Raw genomic sequence first — 24,517 nt, 5'->3', positions numbered from 1 at the left:
AAGCAGTCTTATATACTCTGGATAAAGCAGCATTGCCTTTCGACTTGTGCACTGGTAGACCCCCTGTTTTGTGATTGGTGGGGGTCCCAGCGGTGAGACTTCCAGCGATCAGACACTTAACATGTGACAAATGAACGTGACATCACTGGTCTAGAAAGAGGCCGCAACGCTGACCGCAATGATCACAGCGTCTGTTCAGACCCCCACTGACCAGATAGTGATGACCTATTCTGTGGATATCTTGTAAAGAATAAATCAAGGCAACTGAACTTACTGTAGATTTCTTGAAAAAACGTTTCACTCGTTCTTCCAAAGAGCTTTCTCAATTCTGAGTGAAAGCTCGTTGAAAGAACGAGTGAAACGTTTTCAAGAAATCTACAGCACGTCCAGTTGCCTTGATTTATTCTTTACAAGATATACCATGACCTGGATGAATGAGAATCTTCACAGACATATCCTGTGGATAAGTCATCCATATTCTACGCCTGGAAAACCTCTTCAAACTTATTGGGTTGTTTCATAATAAAAAGGTATTGCCCATCCACTGAATTGGTGATAAGTGTCTGATCAATGGAAGCCTCCCCCAGACTAGTTAGAAAACCAGGGGTGTCCTGTCCCCAGTTTGAAAGAAAGGCACCAGTCCATGTGCAAAGCTACTCCATTCAAAGTCTATAAGACTAATTGAGATAGCCGAGCATATTTTCATCAGTCGTATAGATTTTGTAGCAGCATGCACCCCTGTTCCTATGATTGGTGGGCGTCCGGTGATCTAAAACATATTACGTGTTCAGAGAATACGTGATACGTGTCTATAATGGGACAACCCATACAGTATAAAGATCACTCCTGGGCAGGCAGATGCTTTCCTTTGTAAAGAAAAAAATCTCAGCAAACCTGGCAGTCCTCCGTCTTGAGAGCAGCACCCCAGTAAGACGTGCCTTTCTTTTTAATGAATATAATACTGTATTTTTAAATAAGACAGAAAAGTAGTAAATGTAACATATATAAGTAAAACTTACCATGGGACCTAAAGTTAATTACCACTATGATTCTCGTTCTGGTGGTAGGAGCTCTAGTTTTTTCACAGCAAAGGTTAAAACTCGGACTGCCTTTGACCACCACTAGATGGAGCTCCCTGCATATGAATTTAAACAGCTGTTACAGAACTAGGAGCAGTAAACATCTGTATGCAGTGAGCGCCACCTAGAGGTGGCTGTGGGCAAGCACTGCAACTGTGTCCAGAAGCATTTTAATGAAAGTCCATCATCACAATACTACTTTTATGAGCCAGAAAACTAAAAAAATAAGATTCCATGGAAATGGCAGGGAAGTAAATTGTGACTGCTGCACCATAGACAGAATACAGATGAGACACACAGAGGACTTAACTTACCTGAAAGAAGACAGACATGGCTGCAATCAACCTCTTATCCATTATCGCTGCTCCAAAACTGTCAAAGTCATCAGGATTGTAGGAAAAAATCTGCATCTGAAAAAATAAAAATAAAAAATTGCATTTAGACATTGAAACGTTTTGACAATTTCACAGAAATTCCAAGGCCTTACCCATGACCAAGGTGACATCAGCTTGCAATACAAGACGTCAATCATCCACAATTATGTATCGTTCTACAAGTATCACCCTCTAGCGCTCAGGATAGACGCAAGGACAATAGGTCAACTCCTGGTCTTCCATATACAGTCCCTTCAGTGTTGTCATAGGGCTTGTAACATTGCACCACGTAGAACCGCATCATTTGCCATAAATGCCTAATAGAGGTGGGTCTCACCTCTGGGACCTGTACCTGTCTCTCGAACGGGCCATCTCCTAAATTGCCAGCCGGATGGAAGCAGCAGTTCTTTCTGTGGCTTACATATCTAGAAACACTGTAGAACTGCACGCTTGGCTTTCTCTGTAGTCAGCTACGGTCATAATGAGCCCATCTCCCCTGACAGGTCGGTTTTAGTAATTGCTTGCATGTCTCATGTAATAGCAATTTTGGAGCATCTGCCCTTATGCCTCTAGGTTGTGCCATGCCTCGTATTCCTGCTAGAAGTTAGCAATGAATTGCCAGCAGTCTGTAATAACGCTCCATCTGGGTGTTACCAGTTGGGGGCAAGTCCCTGCAGAGTCTGACAGTATCTAATCAGTGCTGCTGGTGTCAGACTGTGCAGTGACACGCCCAGCACCCGTTTTAGGTCCTCTTTAAGATTTAAAGCCCAAATGTTTGAACAGTGAAGCTCCACCCCTTTCCGAAAAAGTATACTCCATGTTTTTCGCAATACTTGAAGGGGTTGTGCAGTGTCTGGACATTGATGACCTATCAATTTCTAATCGGTGGGTCAATATCTAAATCGGTGGGGGCCCAACTCCTGGCACCACCACCAATCATCTGTTCGAAGACCACGGAGCTCTGTTGAGTGAGGAAAGCCTCTTCCTAGGACATGTGATGTAGCGTTCATCTGTCTCATGGCCAAGGAACAGCTCAGCCCCATTCAAGTGACTCTGCCTGAGCTGCAATACCGAGCGCAGCCACTATACGATGTACGGCGCTTTGCTGTGAGGAGGGAGCAGCGCTACGGCCTCTTCATATGGCTGATCGGTGGTATCCGAACCCTACTGTTCAGCTACTGATGACCTGTCCTAAGGAGTGCCGGTCCTTCTTCACTATATACTAGTGGGACGCCTTCCCTGGACGCGTGTCCCACGTGCAAACCATAAGGCCGACCCATCTTCTTCAATACTGTCCTGAGGATAGGTCATAAATATGGAAAAAAAAAAAAACATGTCAAATATAGAACTGTTTACTGACAAGTCCCCAGCTACCGGGGCACCAAACCTTATCCGCCCCAGGTGTGCCCAACCTAAAGACAACCCTGTCCGGCCCACCGCACACCCATCCAATTACAATGAATTAATAAACACGTTATCGAATGCCAGATGGCGAAATAAAGCAAATAAAATACACCCGCAAGACGCCTTTGAATCATAGGAAGAGGCTAATGCGCTCTGATTTATCTGTCTCAAACAGCGGAGAGTACAAATCCTACAGTTCAATATACAACTGCGTATAATTTGTCACAGTTTGAGGACATCATTTATTAACAAAAATGAGGTGTCTGACAGAGCGCATGGTGCAGCCAACTATTTACTCTGCAGAGGAGAAAAAAAAAAAAAAAAAGATCTATGATCGCATCTCCGAGATTCCATTTTACTTAATGCAGCCAGTAGCGGAAGTCTCTTATTTACAACTTCATACCGAATCATTCATTCCAGTAACACCTTCCAGTCCCGTCATCATTAGATGATGGAAACGACCTCTAACGCAAGGTCAGAACACGACACCTGCGGTTACTGATGATGGAGGTTAGTCGATACGGAGCCAAAGTTAATTGCTTCCTAATAGATACAAAAAACAAAGCCCTGCCGCGAATATATTGTGATATATCGTACAGGTAGGCAGCAGGCCACGTCTTCAGGACCTCTCCACGTGCCCAACATCTGTCGTTAACAATGATGGAGCTTTTCTCCTTTTGCGTTGCTGTTTTTCTATTATCGCTCCTGGACAACCGTTTCTCTTGTCAGAGCTGCAGTGTAAAGCACGAATAAAGAATGGAGAAGCAGTCCGAGTTAAGGTCCGGCTACACGGCAACGTGTGTTGCGCAACATCAACGGTTGTTGGCTACATGACGACATGTGTTGTGTGAAAACTGATATGATGTATTTCAATTCCACGTGCTGCGAGTGCGCAGCGACAGCTACAGAAAAATCTGACTTGGATGGATTTTTTGCGACGGTTGCATCGCAGTTGTAACATGTTGCATGTCCCCTAGAGACACCATTGAAATTCATTGCATGAAATCTCATTGTGTAGCCGGATCCTTACTGATGAGACAGGAGGTGGCCAAAGAAGCGCTGAGTGCGTTGCAATGAACCAAAGTGAATGGTCTCATAACGCGACCTGGAAGATGGCACAGACTCGACAACAGCAGGAAGAAACCCAGGTTTGGACTTCTTGTCACTGTCTTATCCACGTTTGCAGCAACTTGTGAATCGCCATGTGACCCCAACTAGGTTTCATTGGTTGCTGATGCAGGCAGCGCTGCACTGGCATCTCTAGACATGACGCGGCCAAAGTCACCGGCCGCTCTAGCCAAAAAAAAAAACGGGGACGAAGCACAACCCCTGGGATAGCGGCTAAAATATATTGTAACGTTACAGGTCATCATTCAGAGGAATGGCCATCAAGGTGATACACAAGATCCCGGTGGTTCATGGGATCCCGATACCATCTATGTGGACAGGGGTTCTCTCTAGGACACAATTCCTTTAAAGCAGGCATGCTCAACCTGTGGCCCTCCAGCTGTTGTAAAACTACAACTCCCACAATGCCCTGCTGTAGGCTGTTAGCTGTAGTCTGTTCGGGCATGCTGGGAGTTGTAGTCTTGCAGCAGCTGGAGGGCCGCAGGTTGAGCATGTCTGCTAAAGGGTTGATCCTATCTCAAAGTGATGGCCTATCACTAGGATACGGTCCCTTCTTGATCAGTGGGGGTCCCGCTGTGGGTCTCCACCAACCCAGAGACTGAAGGGGCTGCAGTGCTTTAGTGTTGTGTCTGCCCTGCACAGAAGTGCACTTGGCCATTGGCTGTGTATGGAGCAGTGTTGTCGTCGTCTGTACTGCGGGTGGCCGAGAGCGATGCTGCGGAGGGACAGACTGAAGGAAATGCAGCGCTAAAAGAAAGGGATTATAATCTTATATTTATAAATACACATATATTTAAACATAGACACTATAAATATACCTACACAAACTATATATATTATATATATATATATACACACACACACATACACACACACATGCGTACATACACAAATACATACATATAGACATATTTTCCGACAAAAATACATCTATCATTCTGGAGCCGCCATACAGATCCTATTGGTAAACAGCCCACATGTATCATGTCACCTTCGTTCAGACCTCCAGAAGTATGGAATATGAGAACATTATAGAGGTCGAGGCTTGTTTAACAGAGTATTATTACCCTGTTCTGTATCTATTATTGTATGAAAATAGCCGGCTGACCGCTAAGGCTTAGAATATAGAAGCTCAGAAATTGCTTTGTTCTGGGGCTAACAGCCATATGATTTACCATGAAATGAAGTCTGGAAAATCATTTTGGATAAATGGAAGTATAAATTTAATAGAATTTCCAAGACAACACGGATTGCTACACTCCAACATAAACAGCACCTTCTAAATCATTCCAAGCAAACAGCCGGGCGCTGCGCTATAATAAACCGCCGGGTGATGACTTCACTCCCTCCCCAGCCCATTATTCCCCATTTATTAGTCTTCTAGGAGAAGTCGTTTGGAGACTCTTAGTCGAGTATTAAATATGTTGCTGCATTAAAACCGCGTGTTCTCCTATCTATAAAGCCTTGATTAGCCAATGAATGGCAGTGGGAGAAACATTTACCCCAGCCTGATACATACATCGATGTCCATATGAATAGAAGGAGCTTGAGAAAGGTCTCATTGTGTTGGGCTGAAGCAATGCTGTTGCGGTGAATAAATGTGGGTCCACCACCCTTCATCACATTTTGGAGTGCTGCCTCCTTTCTGCAATTGTATGATGAGGGACCTGGTACCGATGGTCTTGGAGGACTTGCACCAGTCTGAAGTTTAAGTGTGCTGCTGATCTTTTCAGTTTTTCTATGTATAGAAGTAGTGATATGCTTATAGTCAGACGGGTCACTTACCTACAAGATGGAAACCCCTGTCTTGACGTACAATCTCATTTCTATTGCCATAATCAATTATGTTTTGTTTGTTTTTTATATTCCATTGTTGCCACAGTCCTGAATTTGCAAATTATGGCTGTACCTGCCATAAAATGGGTGGGGCTTATGCAAGCTCCTCCCAGTCATGGGAAGTCCATGGTGGGAATGGGGCGTTCCTGAAGGTGCAGCTTAAACATCTTGAACTTACACGTATGGTATTGTTAAAGCAAGCATAGCACGGCAAGCCAACAAAACACATTAGACAAGGCATTTGAGCATGCGGCCCTCCAGCTGTTACAAAACGACAACTCTCAGCATGCCTGAACAGCCTACAGCAGGGCATGGTGGGAGTTGTAGTTTTACAACAGCTGAAAGGCCACAGGTTGAGCATCCCTTTATTAGACCAATGTTCTCCAACCTTGGCTTTCCAGCTGTTGCAAAACTACAACTCCCATCATGCGGTGACAGTCTAGGACTATCAAAAGCATGATGGGAGATATAGTTCCTCAACAGCTGGAGAGCCACAGGCTCACTGCATGAGATTAACCATCAGTTAAACCTGCCGATTATGGTGAAAGCGGATGACCACCTAATGTGTATGGGGGCCTCCTGACTCCTTCCCGATATTTGTGCGTAAGGATCATGCTGCTGGATTTCAACTTGCCTGACCTTGGTGTCCAGAAGTGGATGGCCAAGTTTAGTCCTTGTTGACATGTTTGGGGTGTGTACATGAAACCTCTGGCTGCTTTTGAACATATACCTCCAATGGAAGGCCCTGAAGCCATCTCGAACACACAAGTCTCTAATGTCATCTGTAATAATCCCACCAGGATAGCACTGACCAGGAATGGTTCCTGGGAGTGAGCAAACCAAGCACTGTCAGGAGTATTTTGCTAGAAATCAGCTTTAGCATCAATGGCTAATGAATGATGAAACAGGATCAGTAAAGCCAGGTTGTACACTGTGTTGCGTCATTAATTTCATTAATGTGTATGTTCTCCATCAGTCTTTGGTGGGAAAAAAAATGATTTAAAAAAATGTGTTCAAAAGAATGGAACATGGTACTGCTGCACAGTGAAATTAAAAGTTCTTGCATGGGGTTGTCTCACAAAGACAACCCGTTCTTAAAATGAAGATGGTTTTGGGGCCATCTTCTCCCACCTCGATAGGCTGCAATCTGTTGAGAAAGCCATGCCTAGGCAATACATTATGCCATGGGATGGCCCGCCTGAGGAAAAATGCAGCGCTACATGGAGGCTATTCAAAGGAACGGCCAAACATGCACTACATGGATGCATCGTGTCCACCAGAGCAGCAGCCCCCATTGACACCCCTATGACCAAGCGGGACAAGGTACATGGACCTCTTCAAGATTACCATCCTATGAAGGATTTCACAAGTCAGATAAAGATAAATGTGCTACATTTCTACTTAATCAAGGACCAATCTACTGCAATCAGAGGTAGAAAAAAAATACAAAGAGAGCATTCAAAGCTGCCAGAGAAAACTAAATCATGCAAAAACATCAGTTCAGATCACTGTAACCTCAGATCTACAGTCACTGCTCGCAATTAAATCAGAGGTCGTCAAGTAAAAAAAGAAAAAATAACCTACACATATATGGAGTATCAGAAAGAGGAACCAGAGAGGACAGGTCTGACTTGTACTGGGAAGCCAGGAGACCTGAGAAAATTTAATTCCATGCACCTTTCACAGCCTTGAATTAAACATGGAGCAGATCTCTTCTCTCCAGAAAACCACAGGTGTGAACCAGATGTCATGCTTGTCTTCTCTCGAGATTACAGCTCACAAAACTTTTGCCTTTGGAATATTAACGAACGTCGGAATCGGGAAGACTGAGATGCATTAACAAACACACAGGTTTAGCATAGCAGCTTATCTGACAAGCCATTGATTTCCTTTGCTGCAAGATTGCATTTATAAAAGATGATTATATTTCACATTAAAGAAGTGTCTGCTCTGAACACCGATCGCTCGGGCTACAAAAACTCAGATAAAAGCAATCTGACTGTGCCACGCCAAACTTTCCTGCTCCTGGGTCACAGCCATTGATATATAGAAACTTAAAGGAACGATCCCGTGTAAAGTACTTATCGTCCATCCCCAGGATAGGCGATAAATGTTGGATGGCTGGGGCCCTGACTGCTGGGACCAGCAATCCCGAGAATTGGCTAGTTCACAAGTCCCCTCTCTGAATGGAGCAGTAGTGCACATGTCGGTCCACCGCTCCATTCACTTCTATGGGACAGTGCTCTGCCAGTCGAAAAGGTGAACTGAACGCTGGACCGACATGTTCATTACTGCTCAAGTCAGAAAGACAAACCTTATTATAGGGATCGCTGGTCCAGTGATAGATTTTTTTTTTAAGGATAACTCCTGTAAAGAAGAGATGGCAAAACTCCCGACATGCCCGTTTTCTTTAATACTAGTATTCCTCATGAAATAATCGTATATTATGGTGAGCGCCACAGCCTTTTCCTAGGCCATGAGACACCACGGTCATTGGTGACATGGTCACTGTGCAGGTGAATGGGCCTAGCCTGCAATACCAAGCAAAGCCACTATACAATGTACAACTCCTGCTCGGTAAACAGTGAGGAGACCTCAGCTCTCAAACAACTGATCAGTAGCTGTGTCGAGCGTCCGACCCCCACTGATTAAATATTGATGACATCCTCAGGATAAGTCAACAGTCTACTCCCAGAAAACCCTCTTAAATGCTTCATTTTCCCTACAGCAACCCAGATAAGGTGTCTCCAAGCTGATTCCTAAGGGCAAGAGAAGTCAAACTAATCTCAGCTGATCACCACACAGACTTTTTAAAGAAAAGGTTGCTTTCATAAAACAACCTCTTCACCTTCTCTGCAGCGCCCCTGCAGGGGAAGAGAGGCATAACACATTCACAATTAAAGGGGTTCAGAGCTGAACCCGGACATACCCTTATTTTCACCCAGGCAGACCCCCTGACTTGAGCATCGGAGCATCTCATGCACAGATGTGTTCCCTTGCCCTGCGCCAAATCGCGCAGGGCACGGTCTCTTTTGTTTATGATCACACACTGCCGGGCGCAAGCTTCTGCCCGGCAGTGTGTTCAGTAAAGTCATCGGCTGTGATGGGCGGGCTAAATCCTGCACATCAGTGCCGGTGAAGAAGTCACCGGACTTCCTGGCTGCCCAATGAAGAGCCCGGTACGTCACCGGATCTCCAAAAAATGCCTTTGCCCTGCTCCGATGCTCAAGTCAGGGGGGGGGGTTGCCTGGGTGAACCGGACAACCTCTTTAAATTCAATGGACTATCCTTGTAATATATGGATGTCTTAGATGTCCTTTGCTTTTCCAGTCCCCAACAGGTTATTTGAAAATGTGTTTTCTAAACCAGGTATCCCCTTTAAAGGCTATGGACACACCTTTAGGACAATTTTTTTATTATTGCCTTTTACTCAATTTGGGCTAAAAATATTTTAAAAAATTATAAATTCGTCTTTATTAAAAAATTTCAGCTGTTTATGAGTAACAAGGGTTAAAAATCAGTCTTGTTTGCAGAGCATCGCCTCTCACGTCCCATCACCAGACAGATCACGTGAAGTCTTATCTCTGACCGCCTGAGCTCGTAAACACTCAATTAAACTATTGTCACACTGAGAGGAATATGACTTACATGAGTGTTTATAAGGTCAGGAGATCAGAGACAAGGATTCAAATGAGCTGTCAGATGACGTGATTGAAGTGATACTCTGCAAACAGACAGATTTTTAACCCCTGTATCTCAAAAGCAGCATAATATTTTTAATGAAGGCCAACTGAAAAAATTTATATTTTTTTATTTTTTACCCAAAATGAATAAATTGCAAGAAAAAAAAAAACTGCCCTGAAGTTGTCAGCAGCCTTTATTTATTTTTTTGAAACGCTATAATTTTCATCCAGTCAAAAGGATACTATTTTGTAGAGGATTTATATATTTTTTTCCAGTGAAATCATCTGTGCGCCATTGTAAATACAGGGCGAATGCGAGAGCTGAAAGACTGTTAATGCTTTTCATTTCTAATCAGATCTATGACTAAAGTCTTTAGCTCTCAATGAGTCCTGTTACTCCCCTGACAGCCCAGATTAATTCATTTTTAATAAACAGAGCGTATGGGTCCATAGCTGGAAATCAGTGGAAAATGATGATTTCACATGGGAAGGTGCCAGTTACGAATGGTAAGAAGACAGCTTGCAGTGGCGAACGCAGAGCGTTACAGAAAGGAATTGATTTGCTTGGCTTTCCAGTCAAGGCGAGCATAGGCTATATGTCGGCGCTCTGAAATAATTGATTTTATGTATATAGGCTTATGGCGCATTAGCATATCTCCAGCCTCCACAAAGAGCTTCCCCATTTCACTTGTAAGTAAAACACCACCATAATCTGACATAATCCTAACTGGTAACTAGGTCTCAATTATGGTCCCAAGTACCGGATTTGTATAAATATTCATGTATCCAAACCCATTGTAAGGAGAGTCACATGCACAATATATACAAGGTCTACTGGTCCTATATCATTTTTGAATTAAAGGGGTGTAGAATACTGACGGCCTATCCTGAGCATAGGTCATCAATATCTGATCAGTCCCTGACTCCTGTCACTCCGCCAATCAGCTGTTTGAAGAGGCAGTGACGCTCTGTGACGTCACTTCCATCAATCATACCGTCAAGTGAACAGGCCTTGGCTGCAATACCAAGCAAGGCCACTATACAATGTATGGCACCGTGCTTGGTATGCCGTGAGCAGGTTGCAGCGATCACCAAAGGGCCATGGCTTCCTTGATCAGTTAGTTGCAGAGCTAAGGCCCCTTTCACGCGAACGAGTATTCCGCGAGTTGAACGCATTGCGAGTTGAACGCATTGCAACCGCATTGAATACCGACCCATTCATTTCTATGGGGCTGTTCACATGAGCGGTGATTTTCACGCATTACTTATGCGTTGAGTGAAAATCATGCTCTATTTTGTGCGTTTTTTCACGTAACGCAGGCCCCATAGAAATGAATAGAGTTGCGTGAAAATCGCAAACATCCGCAAGCAAGTGAGGATGTGGTGCGATTTTCACGCACGGTTGCTAGGAGACGATCGGGATGGAGACCCGATCATTATTATTTTCCCTTATAACATGGTTATAAGGGAAAATAATTGCATTCTGAATACAGAATGCATAGTACAATAGGGCTGGAGGGGTTAAAAAATAAAATAAATAATTTAACTCGCCTTAATCCACTTGATCGCGAAGCCGGCATCTCTTCTGTCTGTCTTCTGCGCTGTGTGGGGGAACAGGACCTGTGGCGACGTCACTCCGGTCATCACATGATCCATCACTTGATCTTTGACCATGTGATGACCGGAGTGACGTCACCACAGGTCCTGTTCCTCCACACAGCTAAGATGAAGACATGAGGAGATGCCGGCTTCGCAATCAAGTGGACTAAGGCGAGTTAAATTATTTTTCATTTTTTTTAACCCCTCCAGCACTATTTTACTATGCATTCTGTATTCAGAATGCTATTATTTTCCCTTATAACCATGTTATAAGGGAAAATAATACAATCTACAGAACACCGATCCCAAGCCCGAACTTCTGTGAATGCACCCGCACATTTTCCAGCAACGCCAATGTGAAAGAGGCCTAAGAGTCAGACCCCCCACAATGATCAAGTACCGATGACTTATCCTGACTGTTGTAAGAGAGAATCTCTTTAGGAGAATGAAGCACTGACCGAGGAAAATTTACTGCGTTAAAGGAGGTTTCCCAACTTTGGACAAACCTTTTTGCTAGCAGGGTCCCAACACAATATACCAATCGCAGGATACATCATGTTAATTTGCCCTGCAGTATCCCCTACTGGGTAAACCAAGCCTTACACTGATACAGTTAACCCCTTAAAGGGGTATTACCATCACAGACAATGGGGGCATATCACTAGGATATGCCCCCATTGTCCGATAGGTGCGGGTCCCACCTCTGGGACCCGCACCTACAACAAGAACGGAGCGGGGAGAGCTGTGGCTGGAAGACCCCGGATTTCCTGGAATCCTTCCACCACCAAGCGCTGGTCCCATAGAAGTGAATGGGAGCGCACCGCGCAAGCGCAGCTCCTGCTCCCATTTATTTCTATGGGGTAGATGGAAATAGCCGAGCCAATGCTCAGCTATTTTCGGTGGCCCCATAGAAATGAATGGAGGGTGGCTGCGCATGCGCAGTGTACCCTCAATTCATTTCCCCGCTCCATTCTCATTGATATGCCCCCATTTGTCTGTGATGGGAATACCCATTTAAAAACTGGGCAAATTTTTTTTTTTTTCCTGCCTTCCAAAAGCCTTACTTTTTTAAATATTTCATTCACATAGCCATATGATGTTTTAATGGCTAGATGTAATCTGGGGGGGGGGGGGGGGTCATTTTTCTGGTTTTTATTGTGCTCTCCAAAAAATTTGGGGCAAATCACAATTTTTTTTTTCTTTTACGGGATTCAATGCGCCGGAAAAAAAATTATTTATATTTTAATAGTTTTTGGTTATGTGGCGATACCTGCTTATTTAATTTTTCTTATGTAAAACAAAGGGGATTAGAATTTTTCTAATTATTTGTGTCTTTACTTTTTAAGAAATAGTTTTTTGTTTTTTTTACTGTTCGTTGATTTGAAGATGAAATCCTCTGATTAATTACGGGATCAATTACTGGCCAGTGTAATCAAGCATGCTCCTGCCCTCACTTATAGGAAGGAAACAACTAAGATTGCCTTAAACAATACAGAATTAAAAGAGACATTCATTTTAATTGTAAGTCCGTGAAAGCCATTTACAGTCGCCAACTCCACACAACGTATCCGAAATCCCTTATGGCTGCTCTACAGCCTTGTAAAATGGAATTTACTGCAACGAAGGTGGCGGCGCGAGTCACATTGCCAGTTTAAATAATTTCTTTGTGAACCATCTCATTTCATTATTTTTAAATTAACCTACTCCACATGTTCTCCTGAGTACTTTGGCAGTTAAGGGAAAAAAGTGTCCTGTATTTTATTGATTGGTGTGATGGATGAGAAAATTAAGTATTTTATAGGATATGAGAACCCAGGACGACTGGAGGCTGTTTGATTTAGAACAGTTCAGAAATTGATTAGGATTCGTAACCGAGAGATTAGTTCAGTTCAACGACTTGAAAAGATTTCAACTCCTCTGAGAAGTCATCAGGGCTCCGCGGCATCTTCGCACTCAAAAACTTTTTACACTTGGCTGAAACACTTGAAGCCCGTGAAGTGTTGCTTTATTTTATTTCATTTCTTTTTTATTTTAAAACCCAGAGAACATTACTAGCTCATTAAAACATCTTTTAATGCTGTTTCGGTACAGTCAAGTTAATTTTATTTTTCATACGAGATATTTTTGAAAATGGTCATCTATGCACATCGAGAAGATGATGCATCATTGAGCTGAATGATACTTCACTGAAAGCTTTAGACTTAAAAGCCAAGCTTCACATCAGCTACAAGGAAAGTCAAAGATGATGAAGTTGTTGAAAAAAGTTCATTACATTGGACATACCCCCAAAAATGGGATTCTTTGGTTGAAACTTTTTTTTATGAAATTAAAAAGGCCTAATAACCAGCTGGGGGCTGTAGTTTTGCAACAGCTGGGTGGCCACAGGTTGAGCATTCCTGCTTTGGACTCGTTGGACATCTTTATTTTCTGATTGTAGAGTTATTTTATTCTACAGCATTTCCTAACTATGGGGGCAGCCATCTTGCCTGAGTTGTTGTTAACAGCATTTAGAGACATACTTTACAGCAGCCAGTATGGGCCATAGACACAATAGGCGGAAGCAGACACCACTGACTTCTATAGGAGAGTTTTTTTAGGCATGCTTCTGTGACAGGAGGGAAAAGGTAAGCTGTGATATCACCTACTGTGAACGGTGGATTCTGTGTTAATTATATAGGTGTTAACTGTATTATCATTAGAATCTTGCCTGTGATAATGAGCTGACTGCTGAAAAGTGATCTGTACAGAACAGGAAGTGGTGCCTATTAGGCCTAGTGGCCAGTGTGAAAACTGCATGATATTAGGATTAATTTTTTTAATTTAGATGATGACATAGAACATTAATGACCACAAAAAATTCTTTAAAATAATGTTTAACATTTAATACTTGATTTAAACAATAGGTCGTTTTCTGATTTTTTTTAGTAGAGATGACGTGTTCTAAATTGATTGCATCATTATGAATCATTGATGTGTTTATGTGACACGTTTGTTAATTGGGGACAATCGTGTGTGTGATCCGACGGGATTTTTTGCAATCAATTTGATCAAAACATCTGCGGCCAGCTTCTATTTCTTCACATTCTGGCCCTCTAATAAGTACAAAGAGAGAGAAGACAGCAACTAATAGAAAAACATGTTATTTGTAAGTGATAGAAGAGGTGAAAGCTTTACCGTAAACATGTTTTGAACTGATACGGCTACACTTGATGTTCCTCAAAAATATCTAAAGAAGCCCCTTCAATGCCAGTCAGCTATTAACATGCACTCTAAGCACCTGCAATGTGAAAATTCTGGAGCCAGAAGTACAAGTGAATAAGGTAGATTGCAATGAATAAAACATACCTGCTCTATTAAAATATGCAAAAATATTTCTTCTCAAAAAGGTCTGGCAGCTTTTATTTCTATTAGTGAAGCTGAGTTTCGCTTTCAACAGAAAGTGGAGTTAGGAACTTTAATTAGAAGTTAACCATCTAGCTGCTAAAGCAAAGTAAAAATACCTTTACAGGCTCAACATCAAGAATAATGGGTGGTTTTGTCTCAGTTCACATGTGGCATAAACGCTGCAGGTTTTCCAACATTGAATTTTTTTGTGAAAAATCCACAGAATCAACAGTACAGACAAATTTTGAGATATCTCCACATCCACATGCTGCTGGAAAAATCCACAGTATGTCAGTTTATGCTGCAGGTTTTACCTCTGCGTTTTGATCTTGCAATGCAAGAGTTGAAAGCATCGGACAACTTGTGCCACAATGGCAGAGATGGCGTTGAAAAAAAATAAACAGCCCATTTTGTGACTTTTTTAAGCTGTCGTTTTTTTCAGCAGACTCTCCTTGTGTGAATCCAGCCTACCAACATCGCTACCATTCCTAATGGAGCTCGGATGGATCTATTTTCAGCTGGCTCTCAGCATTCTTGAGGGGTGAACAACTCTTAAGACTTTTTCTACAGAACCCACAACGTGGCTGAACCCGCAGTGGTAATCATACCTACCTGATCCCTGCCTCTGAATTTTTTCTCTACCTCTTCCCCATAGGTTCTGCAGGTTCTGAATCTTCCCACGTCAACATCTGACTGATTGGCTGCAGCAATCAAACCGGATGTTCACGAGGGAACACCTGGGACCTGCAGAGCTGGTGGGTCAGTGATGGATTCGTAACCCAGTGGTGGAGTTTAGGCAAGTATGATTACCACCATGGGTCCGGCCATGCTGAAGGGTCTGTAGAAAAGGTCCCCAGGGGTGAACATCCCCTTTAAAGGGTTATTCCACAAACAGCATTTATCACCTATCCACAAGAGACTGATAAGTGTCAGATTGCTGTGGGCCTGGCTCCTTGGACTCCAAGCAATGCAAAGAATGGAGTGAACTGACCTGTGGACCAACACGGGCACTGCTTTTCCCATTCAGTCGGGGGAATGAAGGCCCCCCTTTTCAGGGATCACTGGAGGTTCCAGTGGTTGGACCCCCAACTGTCACGACCATGTTCATGGCCGTGACTCCTTGGTAGCTGCATGCAGTTGCCCGTGGTCTGCAGCTGGGGGCACTTTGTTGTTTGCCTCAAGTGCGGTTGCCGCGGACAACAGGTATGCGTGCGGTTGCCTTTGGTCTGTGTGATATATGTTGTATTTGTGTTCCCCTTTTCCTTGCAGCTTGGCCAGTGAGACTCTTGTTCCTCCGTGTCCAGGAGGAACAGGTCGTCTTACCCTGCTCCTAGTTTAGGGCCACCCTGAGGGCTAGCAGGGATTCAAGGTTCCGGAGTATGAGCCCTCCTACCATCAGGGTCGGCTCATACAGCTAGGAGTCAGGGTCAGATTAGGGATGCGATTAGGAGATAACCTGCTCCCTAATTCTGTCATCCTGGTCGAGCAGCGACCACCATCATCCGGCATCGCACGGCTGAGGGTTTTCCCCATTCTCAGCCGTGACACCAACAATCCTACATTTACCACCTATCCTGTAGATAGGTGAGAAAAGCTATTCTTGAGATAACCACATCACAATGGACACAGCTGTGTAACTCTGACGCCTACTTCAAGAGATACAGCAGAGAGGATGATCATTGGGGGTGAGGGGTGTCTGACCCCTACTGATCAGATATTAAATGGACAACCCCTTTAAGCGAAAGAACAGAAAATAAACGTGGAGCTACCCAAGACAATGTGAGTTTCTTGCAAATTGTATTGCTGGGTCCAGTTAGTAATGGTCTATAGGGGGCATACATCCAGCATCTCCAAATCGCTGGCAATAAGCTCATCCCTTTAATTACTACATAAGATGCGTGGAAGCATTTATTCCCACTTCTCTCCATCAGAAAATCTGAATCTACAATGTGACCTGTTCCTTTCAGCAAAGTCACTAGGTAGGAAGGAAAATGAATTGGGAACATGTGCGATGAAGTCACACCACCGTGCAGTAGTTTTAGCCATTAACGAAAATCATTAATATAAAAATTCATTGCATTTTAATTATAGACTAAATATATCATTATATATCATTTTGTGCTGTTGTATTAACCTTCATGTTAACCTGAAGATGGATATTACAGAAAGTCCTGGGAACCAGAAAAAATAATAAGCAATGGATGTATTACCTGTAACCGGGTAGCTAAAAATGATCCTCAAAGTAAAAATTATTTGCAAATTTCCAAGATTAGTAAAATGGAGCTACGAGGAGTCAAATCAAGTGTTCATGCCACTGTGTAGACTACAGGTCCTTAAAAGGGGTTTTCTGAGGAACTTTTAGTTTGTTAAAAAATTAAATAAAATTATATATAAACACAATATATTATATAATAAAACTAATATAATATGTTACAAATAACTCCACTTCCCGTCTACTCTCCACTGCTGATTAAAAAGGCTATGATCACCTTCGGGGGCTACATTTGTTTAAGATTGCATTTTACACTTTTGGGCAAAAAAATTATAATCATTTTTTCAATTGGTCTTTGTCAAAAATATTCAGCCGTTTTTGTCATAAAGGGTTAACTGTGGGCATCTTACTTTGAGAGTCTTCCCTCTATGTATAGCCATACTTTCATAAGTGTTTGTGAAGTCAGAAGATCAGAGATAAGGAGCTGTCAGCTGAGCTGCGTCAAGGGGAGAACAGTATAAAGACAGAGCATGCTACAAGAGAATCCCAAGGTTGTAAAGAGAAAGGGGCTGGACATTTTTAATAAAGACCAAATGGAAAAAAAAGATTTTTAGCTCAATTTGAATACAGTGACTGGCCGAGAGAGGGGGGGGGGGGGGAAATCAGTTGAGGTGAGTAATTCTTCTTTGTTATATTTAACAGGCCTTTTTTTTTATTTCCCCTAAGAAACCTCCTTTTAACAATAACTGCTGCTACACAGTACTGGACTGAGCGGCACAGGTTACCAAAATTAAACCTTCTGACATCACTTCATGCTCTGCAGCTGCTGGCTGAAGCTACACCACATAGACTTCCTATCAGCTCAAGGATCCACGGTGCATATGACCATGGACATACAGAGAGCGCCCGGCTTCATTTTAGCCACTTCTTCCTGCATTTGGAATAGAAAGCTATAACTACCATTAAAAAGAATACTACCCAAGACTTAACTCTCAAAATCACAAGACCTTCCCTTTTTCATTTTGAAAACCTGCACAATACCTAGAAATGCCCCTCCAATTTAAATTGACATAGCTCCCCTTTTTGCATCAAGGCTCAAAGTTGCCGTCCTTCAGTCCATCCATTGCACCTAAACAACAAATGCAGCCTTACATTTGCCCTACTTCCCTGCTCCTGTGTCGGTCTTATTTTTTAAATTTTTTAAAGCTTTACTGGAAGCTCAGCAATACACAACTGGTATACATAATGCATACATAGATTAAAAGAAGTTAAAAGAAAATCAACATTGCAACAAAAATTACAATAATACAAAAACAGAGCAGATGCATCACCTGAAGCTAGTTGATAAGCTTACATAGCAACCAAAGTAATTAGAGACTCAGACAGCATCACCGTTTAAATTTCCTATGTGATTCCCAAGCTTTCCATTGGGCCTGGAATTTGGGGAAGGAGTGATTTTCCCATGCTACAATTTCTTCAAATCTATAAACATAAGCAACTTTCCCAGTCCATTGATCGAGGGATGGTAGGTCAGATGAAAGCCAGTATAGGGGGACCAACAGGCGAGCAGCCATTTGGAGGGTTTTTTTTTAGAAGAGAAAGGGAGGTTTGGTAGCAGTGGGCCCAAGAGAGCTAGTTGGGGAGAGCAGAATAGCTGAACCGCAGATTTCATTGCATCTCTTGAAGCTCTTAACCCTCCATTTCTGAATTTGGGGGCATGTCCATCACACATGATAAAAAGCACCTCTCCCAGCTTTGCAACGCCAGCAAATGTCTGAGTTCGAGCTATTATATCTACATGTGATATCAGGTGTCTTACACCACTGTGTAAGGACTTTTGTAACCATTCTCCTGTACTCTCACACATCTTGAGGAAATATGAGGCTCTAGAAAAAGCTGGGATTGTTCAACCGGCGTGAAGGAGATTCCCAAATCTCTCTCCAAGAGACCAATGAAAGTTGGTTTGGACATAAGTACTGGAGTGTTAAGCCTTTTGTAGAACTGCGATATTGGTTTAATTTGGGGAGCAGGGTTAGAGACCAAAGGAGTGCCTATTTTGGAATGTGTTTGGGTATAAAGGAGCGAAGGTAAGAGATCAGGAAAGGGGGGGGGGGGGGGGGGGTTAGGAACCCAAGCCTAGGCAGTGAGAGAAGTAGTTCTTCTTTCCCAAAAACTCCCCAATCTTTGTTGTACAGGGAAAGGATGGGGATCTCGGACTTACAAACTGAGGTGGGGAGATTATTTCTCAGCTCAGATGGAGCCATCTCCACCAAATCCCTTACCTGCAACAGTAGGGAAGGCAGCCAATCAGGTGAAGACTGAAACCAATCCCACGTTCCGAGGGTGGCTTTAACTGTTGGGTCAAGACGTGTTAGGTTTTATGGAGTGTCAACACCACTAACCAAAAGTCATCTAAAAGATGATTGACAATTTAAGATTTCCATCTCAACCCAAGACTTATGGGGAGGTCGCCGAAGCCAGTCAACAACTCTCTACCATACAACATTGGGTTGGGCAGGCCAATACCACCAGAGGCCCTAGGTCTCTGTAGGACTGACAAGGCTAGGCTAGGTTTTTTATTCTACCAAATGAAATATGCTTCAATCCTGTGTCAGTCTTTATGGGAGTACTAAAATATTATTCACAAGTTAGTAAGACCAGAGCTGTAACGAGAGTGCTTGGCATTGTAATCGCTTTTACAATGGGGCAGGGGGGCTCTCTAAACAGTTATTTAAGGAAACACGCAGAGTATTTATAAAGCGTAGTCGGCCACTCGAAACAAAATTGTCCCCCAAGTCACCGCAAAGAACGAAATGCACAGAAGAGGAATTGGTTTCACCCACCAGGTTGCGCGCACCTCTCGGGGGCCAGTGTGTTTGTTCCGTTCCAGTTACATTTATTGTTCATTGAGAAAGCCCACAATATAAAAAAAAAATGCACAACCACCAAGGAGAGGAAAGCTATTTTACGGACTTGTGTTTTTACCAAGGTGAAAAAGTCAGCGTTCCGGAGAGATCAGCAGCACAAACTTCTTTTATCCGCTCTGAATAGCAGATGTGCGTTTGCCCAGCAACAATACTTTATGGCTCTTAACATGCACAATTAAATTTCCTTGACAATAACAGCAAGATGGTAGGATCACTGCGCATTACTCACTGCTAGCGATTTCTTTTCTTTTTGAATGGCAGATTTGAAACAAATATCCATTACTGCGGCCACTCGTGCGGATAACTTGGTCCAATTTTCGAGCAACTCTGCTATCGTCTTACTCATGTCCGTGTTGCAGTTCATCAATTCTAAGAAGTAACTGAGGGAGATTATTGGTTTACCGACGCTGCTTAAGGTCTTTATTTCCTCAAAGTGGATGAACAAATAGTAATTAGCGGAGATGCAGCCAACACATCACGTATCAGCTGTAACTCATTCATGGAGGATGCTGACCGTATATATACACTACGTATGACTGTGGGTACGGGATGAAGGGTGACTGAGGCAGAATACACAGTCTCCTCAACAGAACATGTCCACAGGCTGCACTAATATAGAAGTTCAGGACCATATTAACATCTATAGTGTACACTAACATAGTTGAGATCCACACAAAGCCTGAGATCATATCACTGTTTAGCTTTCCGTTCTGATCCTTTAAAAGAAGAGAAAAAAAAAATAAACAGGATCCTGTAAAATGATCCTATTGCATCAGTTGTCATCTGTTTGAGCCATTTCCATCTGGGATCTGTTTTCTCTCCGGCCGCCTCTCGGCATATTTGCCGTGCTGCAGCCGGATCTATCCCGCTCCCCATTATAATGAAAGGGGCCGGGCAAACTTCCGTCAGCACACGTGTGCACTGTAGTATGGATCCGGCAGGCTATTCTTCTGCCGGACCAGCCTGTCGGAAAAGATAAATTCCAGTGTGAAATTGGCCATCAAAAAAAAAAAAAAGAATCTCAGACAGAAATGGCTCAAGCGGATGACAATTATTATTATTTCTTTTACAGGATCAGTTTTTTTTTTCTTTTCTCTCTCTTCTAACGGATGAGAAGAACGGAAAGCTAAACGGTGATGTGAACTCAGCCTTAAAATGGTTTTGTGGGAGGTCATCAATATCTGGTGGGGCTCCCATGAGCTCTGTGGCCTCTTCCTAGGACAGTGATGTCACATTTGTCGGTCTCATTGCCCATGTGCAGCTCATTCCCATTCATGTGGAAGGGCCTGGCCAGCAATACCAAGCACAGCCATTATACAATGTACAGCGCTGTGCTGTGAGGAGGCTGCAGCACTCACTAGGGCACTACAGCCTTTTCAAATTGATGATCAGTGGAAGGGATAGGTGTCAAAATCCTACCGTTCAGATATTGATGACCTATCCTGAGAATAGGTCATCAATAGGTTACTTTTGGAAAACCCCTTTGACATCTATACGGTACACTAATAGAGCAGTTCATGTCCATATTCTCATCCATAGGGTTTTTTAACATAGTAGTTCAGGTCTTCTGTCCAAGGTGATCTATCCAACTGTGTTGCACATAGATTTTAATCATTTTGAAAAAAATGTTTTTACTTCAAATCTCCAAGTGTTGGATTCACTTTATAATTGCATCTTGTATTCGAGGTTGTGGAAAGTGTTAAACATATACCCATTCAACAGGATAAGGACCTCCAACGATCATGAGAATGTGGATCCTATATAAGCGGAGCACTGATGGAGCATGCATGCTGACGTTCCATCCATCTCTATGGGACTGATGAAGAGTAGCCAAGTACGGTGCTCTACAATCTCCATCAATCTCAGAGATGAACAGAGTCAGTCCTATTCATCTGGGAAGATACAGGATCTCCATTTTCACTGGTCGGTCCAGTCCCAGTATTGTTTTTGGAACAAAGTATGCCAACATATAGGTGTTGTTTGCGACGTATTTACAGTTTACAAGTAGCGATGAGCGAACCCGACATTTTCAGGTTCGGCGTTCGGATTCTGGTGGAATTCAGTTATGGATTCCGTTATCACAGAATATAACGGAATGCAAAGCGGAAGCCTTTAAGAGGCATTCTGTTTTGCATTCCACCATAATCGAAGTCTATTGGCAGCATAACAGATCAGTCAGGTTTCCGTTATGCAGGACAGGAATTTGTATTCCACCAAAACACAAACCCGAAAATGTCGGGTTCGCTCATCCCTGTTTACAAGTACTAAATTTATAATCCACCATGAACCAGTGTGAAAAATGCTGGCGCATCTATAGACTGTTTAGTCTAAGCTTCTTTTTACAGGCTTAGGAAATCTGAATAGGACTAGAATGATATATGGGCACTCTCTCTATTGTACGTTAGACACAGAAAATCGAGCGAAGACCAAAACTTCTTCACTGAATTGAACCAAGCCCAAAAACTTTGAGACACTCAGTTTCATTATTTTAGCCCATTATGGGTTTCTGAGTGCACTCAGTGCATATACACATCTTTAGAGATAGATATATATATAGAGATATATATATATATATATATATATATATATATATTCTGTGGGAAGCCAGCAATCTATCCAAGGTGCAAAGACAGATGTAAAAAGAAATACAAAAAAAAAAAAAAAAAAATCAACTTTCACATGAAATAGCTGCACGGTGTTAGCTGTGATGGCTGATGATTACTAGGAAGCTAGCCCATCGGAGAGCAATCACTGTCAGATTCTCAAGGTGACCTAATGGCATCTCCTTTAAGTGGTGCAGACAGGGTGTTGTGCAGTTTTCTGAACTTGTAACCAAGACTCAGCAGTACAAAATACACATCATCTTATAAAAAAAGCTGCTAGTGAAATGACTGATGGAACATTAACACATTACCCGAGACACTGACTTTTATAAGTTCATGTCCATTTGTCAATGATTTTTTGTTCAGGCTGGACTGTAGGTTTTATTTTCTACATGATATTCTGCACAAACCACTTCTCAGGTACCGTATATACTGGAAGACCTTGGTGTGTTATAGGTCTAAGGGCTCTTGCACACGACCGTATGTTTTTTTTCAGTATTTTTTCGGTTCGTTTTTAACAGATCAGTTTTTCATAATTTTTTTTTTGTTTCAGTAGTGTTTCCGCTTCCATTATATTTTTCCGTTCCGTTTGGTTTCCTTTTGGGATCCGTTTTTTTGCGGATCGCAAACGGTAACGGAAGCATACAATAATGTTTAAACCGTAAGTACATCAAAAAATTGGGCTGGGCATAACATTTTCAATACATTGTTCCACATAAACGGAAGACATACGGATGCATTCCGTTTTCTTTGCGGACCCATTGATTTGATTGGAGCCATGGAATGTGATTCGCGGGCAATAAAAGGACATGTTCTATTTTTGAACGGAACGGATATACGGAAACTGAATGCATGCGGAGTACCTTCCATTGTTTTTGCAGACCCATTGAAATGAATGGTTCCATATACGGAATCCGCAAAAAAATAAATAAAATAAATAAAAAATAAATAAAAAACTTTGTGTGCAAGAGGCCTAAGGGCTCATGCACATGAACGTATTTTCTTTCAGTGTCCGTTCCATTTTTTGGCGGACCGTATGCGGAGCCATTTATTTCAATGGGTCTGCAAAACAAAAACGGAAGGTACTCCATATACATTTCCGTTCAGCCAAAAAATAGAACATGTCCTATTATTGTCCGCATTATGGACAAGGATAGTACTGTTCTATGAAGGGCCAGCTGTTCCGTTCCGCAAAATAAGGAATGCACAGGGAGGTCATCTGTATTTTTTGCAGATCCGTTTTTTGCAGACCGCAAAATACATACAGTCGTGTGCATGAGCCTTAACTCTGATAAAAACGAAAAAAAAAACTCTGCTGGGTGGCACCCTAGGTACGTGCCCTCTGGTGCCTAACTGTAAATATGGCCCCGACCCTTGCATAAAATAAGAAGGAAATTATGACCCAATTAAATGGTCTAATACAAAGAATATTTGGTACTTAGCGGTATGAAGAATATATTATGATAAAGAGAATATTATGAGAAAAAAAATGAAGTTTTAATAAATGCAAATGAGCCTCTAGAAGCAATGGGGGCCTTGCCCTTACACCTAGAGGCTATGCTCTTTGTGCAACTGCTGCACCCTCTGCACTTTGACAGGACCAAGCAGAGAAAAACGGCATTACATCTGACCCTGACTTCTCCAAAAGTCAAAGTGCAGCGGGTGCGGCAGTTGCAGAGAGCAGAGCCCCGAGGTGTAATGGCAAGGCCTCTGTTGCTCCAACATCCCCATTGCATACATTAAACCTCATTTTTCTCAGCAATGCGGGCACATATTAACATTGGACCAACACAGATGCCTTCAGCTGCCAAGCGCACATGTAACAGGTCAGCCAGTGTCATGGGTGCAAATGTAATTGAGTTGATTCTGCTGACAAGTCCTCTTTAAAGGGGCTGTCCAAGAGTGCAACGTGTATATAAATGCTTTTATATTATATATTATAATAAAGAAGAATATACTAAGGCTGTACATGGGATCTGTCATATAGGGTAATATCTTATGAATTAAGTGAGAAAATACATTGCGGCAGGCTCCAACTTGTAGAGGGACCATACACGCATAGTGATATTGTACAGGAGCACCGTAGGGTATCTACACACATGTATCCAGCAATCTATGGGCACATCAACATGTATCTTTGTGTCAAACGTTCTCCATATGGGTCGAGTACAGTATTCTTCTCAGTGTCTGCTCCACTGAACATAACCCCCATCCTCTTAGCCACTGCTCTCCTGTTGACTTCTCTTTTTTTCCACCTTTTTCCTTCTCTTTCTGTTAAGTACATGAAC

General features: G+C 42.6%; 1 protein-coding gene across 2 annotated transcripts in view; it reads right to left on the bottom strand.

Moving 5' to 3' along the window:
* Positions 1-24,517, bottom strand: part of PTPRG (protein tyrosine phosphatase receptor type G) — a 470,827-nt gene that overhangs the window by 200,648 nt on the left and 245,662 nt on the right. For both annotated transcript variants that reach the window (XM_044300597.1, XM_044300598.1), the window contains exon 5: positions 1,394-1,489. In XM_044300597.1, the coding sequence (XP_044156532.1) occupies positions 1,394-1,489 (96 nt within the window). The remainder of the gene's footprint in view (positions 1-1,393; positions 1,490-24,517) is intronic.

The sequence above is a fragment of the Bufo gargarizans genome, chromosome 7, assembly GCF_014858855.1.
Source record: "Bufo gargarizans isolate SCDJY-AF-19 chromosome 7, ASM1485885v1, whole genome shotgun sequence".
NCBI classification, from domain to species: domain Eukaryota; kingdom Metazoa; phylum Chordata; class Amphibia; order Anura; family Bufonidae; genus Bufo; species Bufo gargarizans.
The sequence above is the reverse complement of the archived record's forward strand: the minus strand, read 5'-3'. Positions and strand labels throughout refer to the sequence as shown.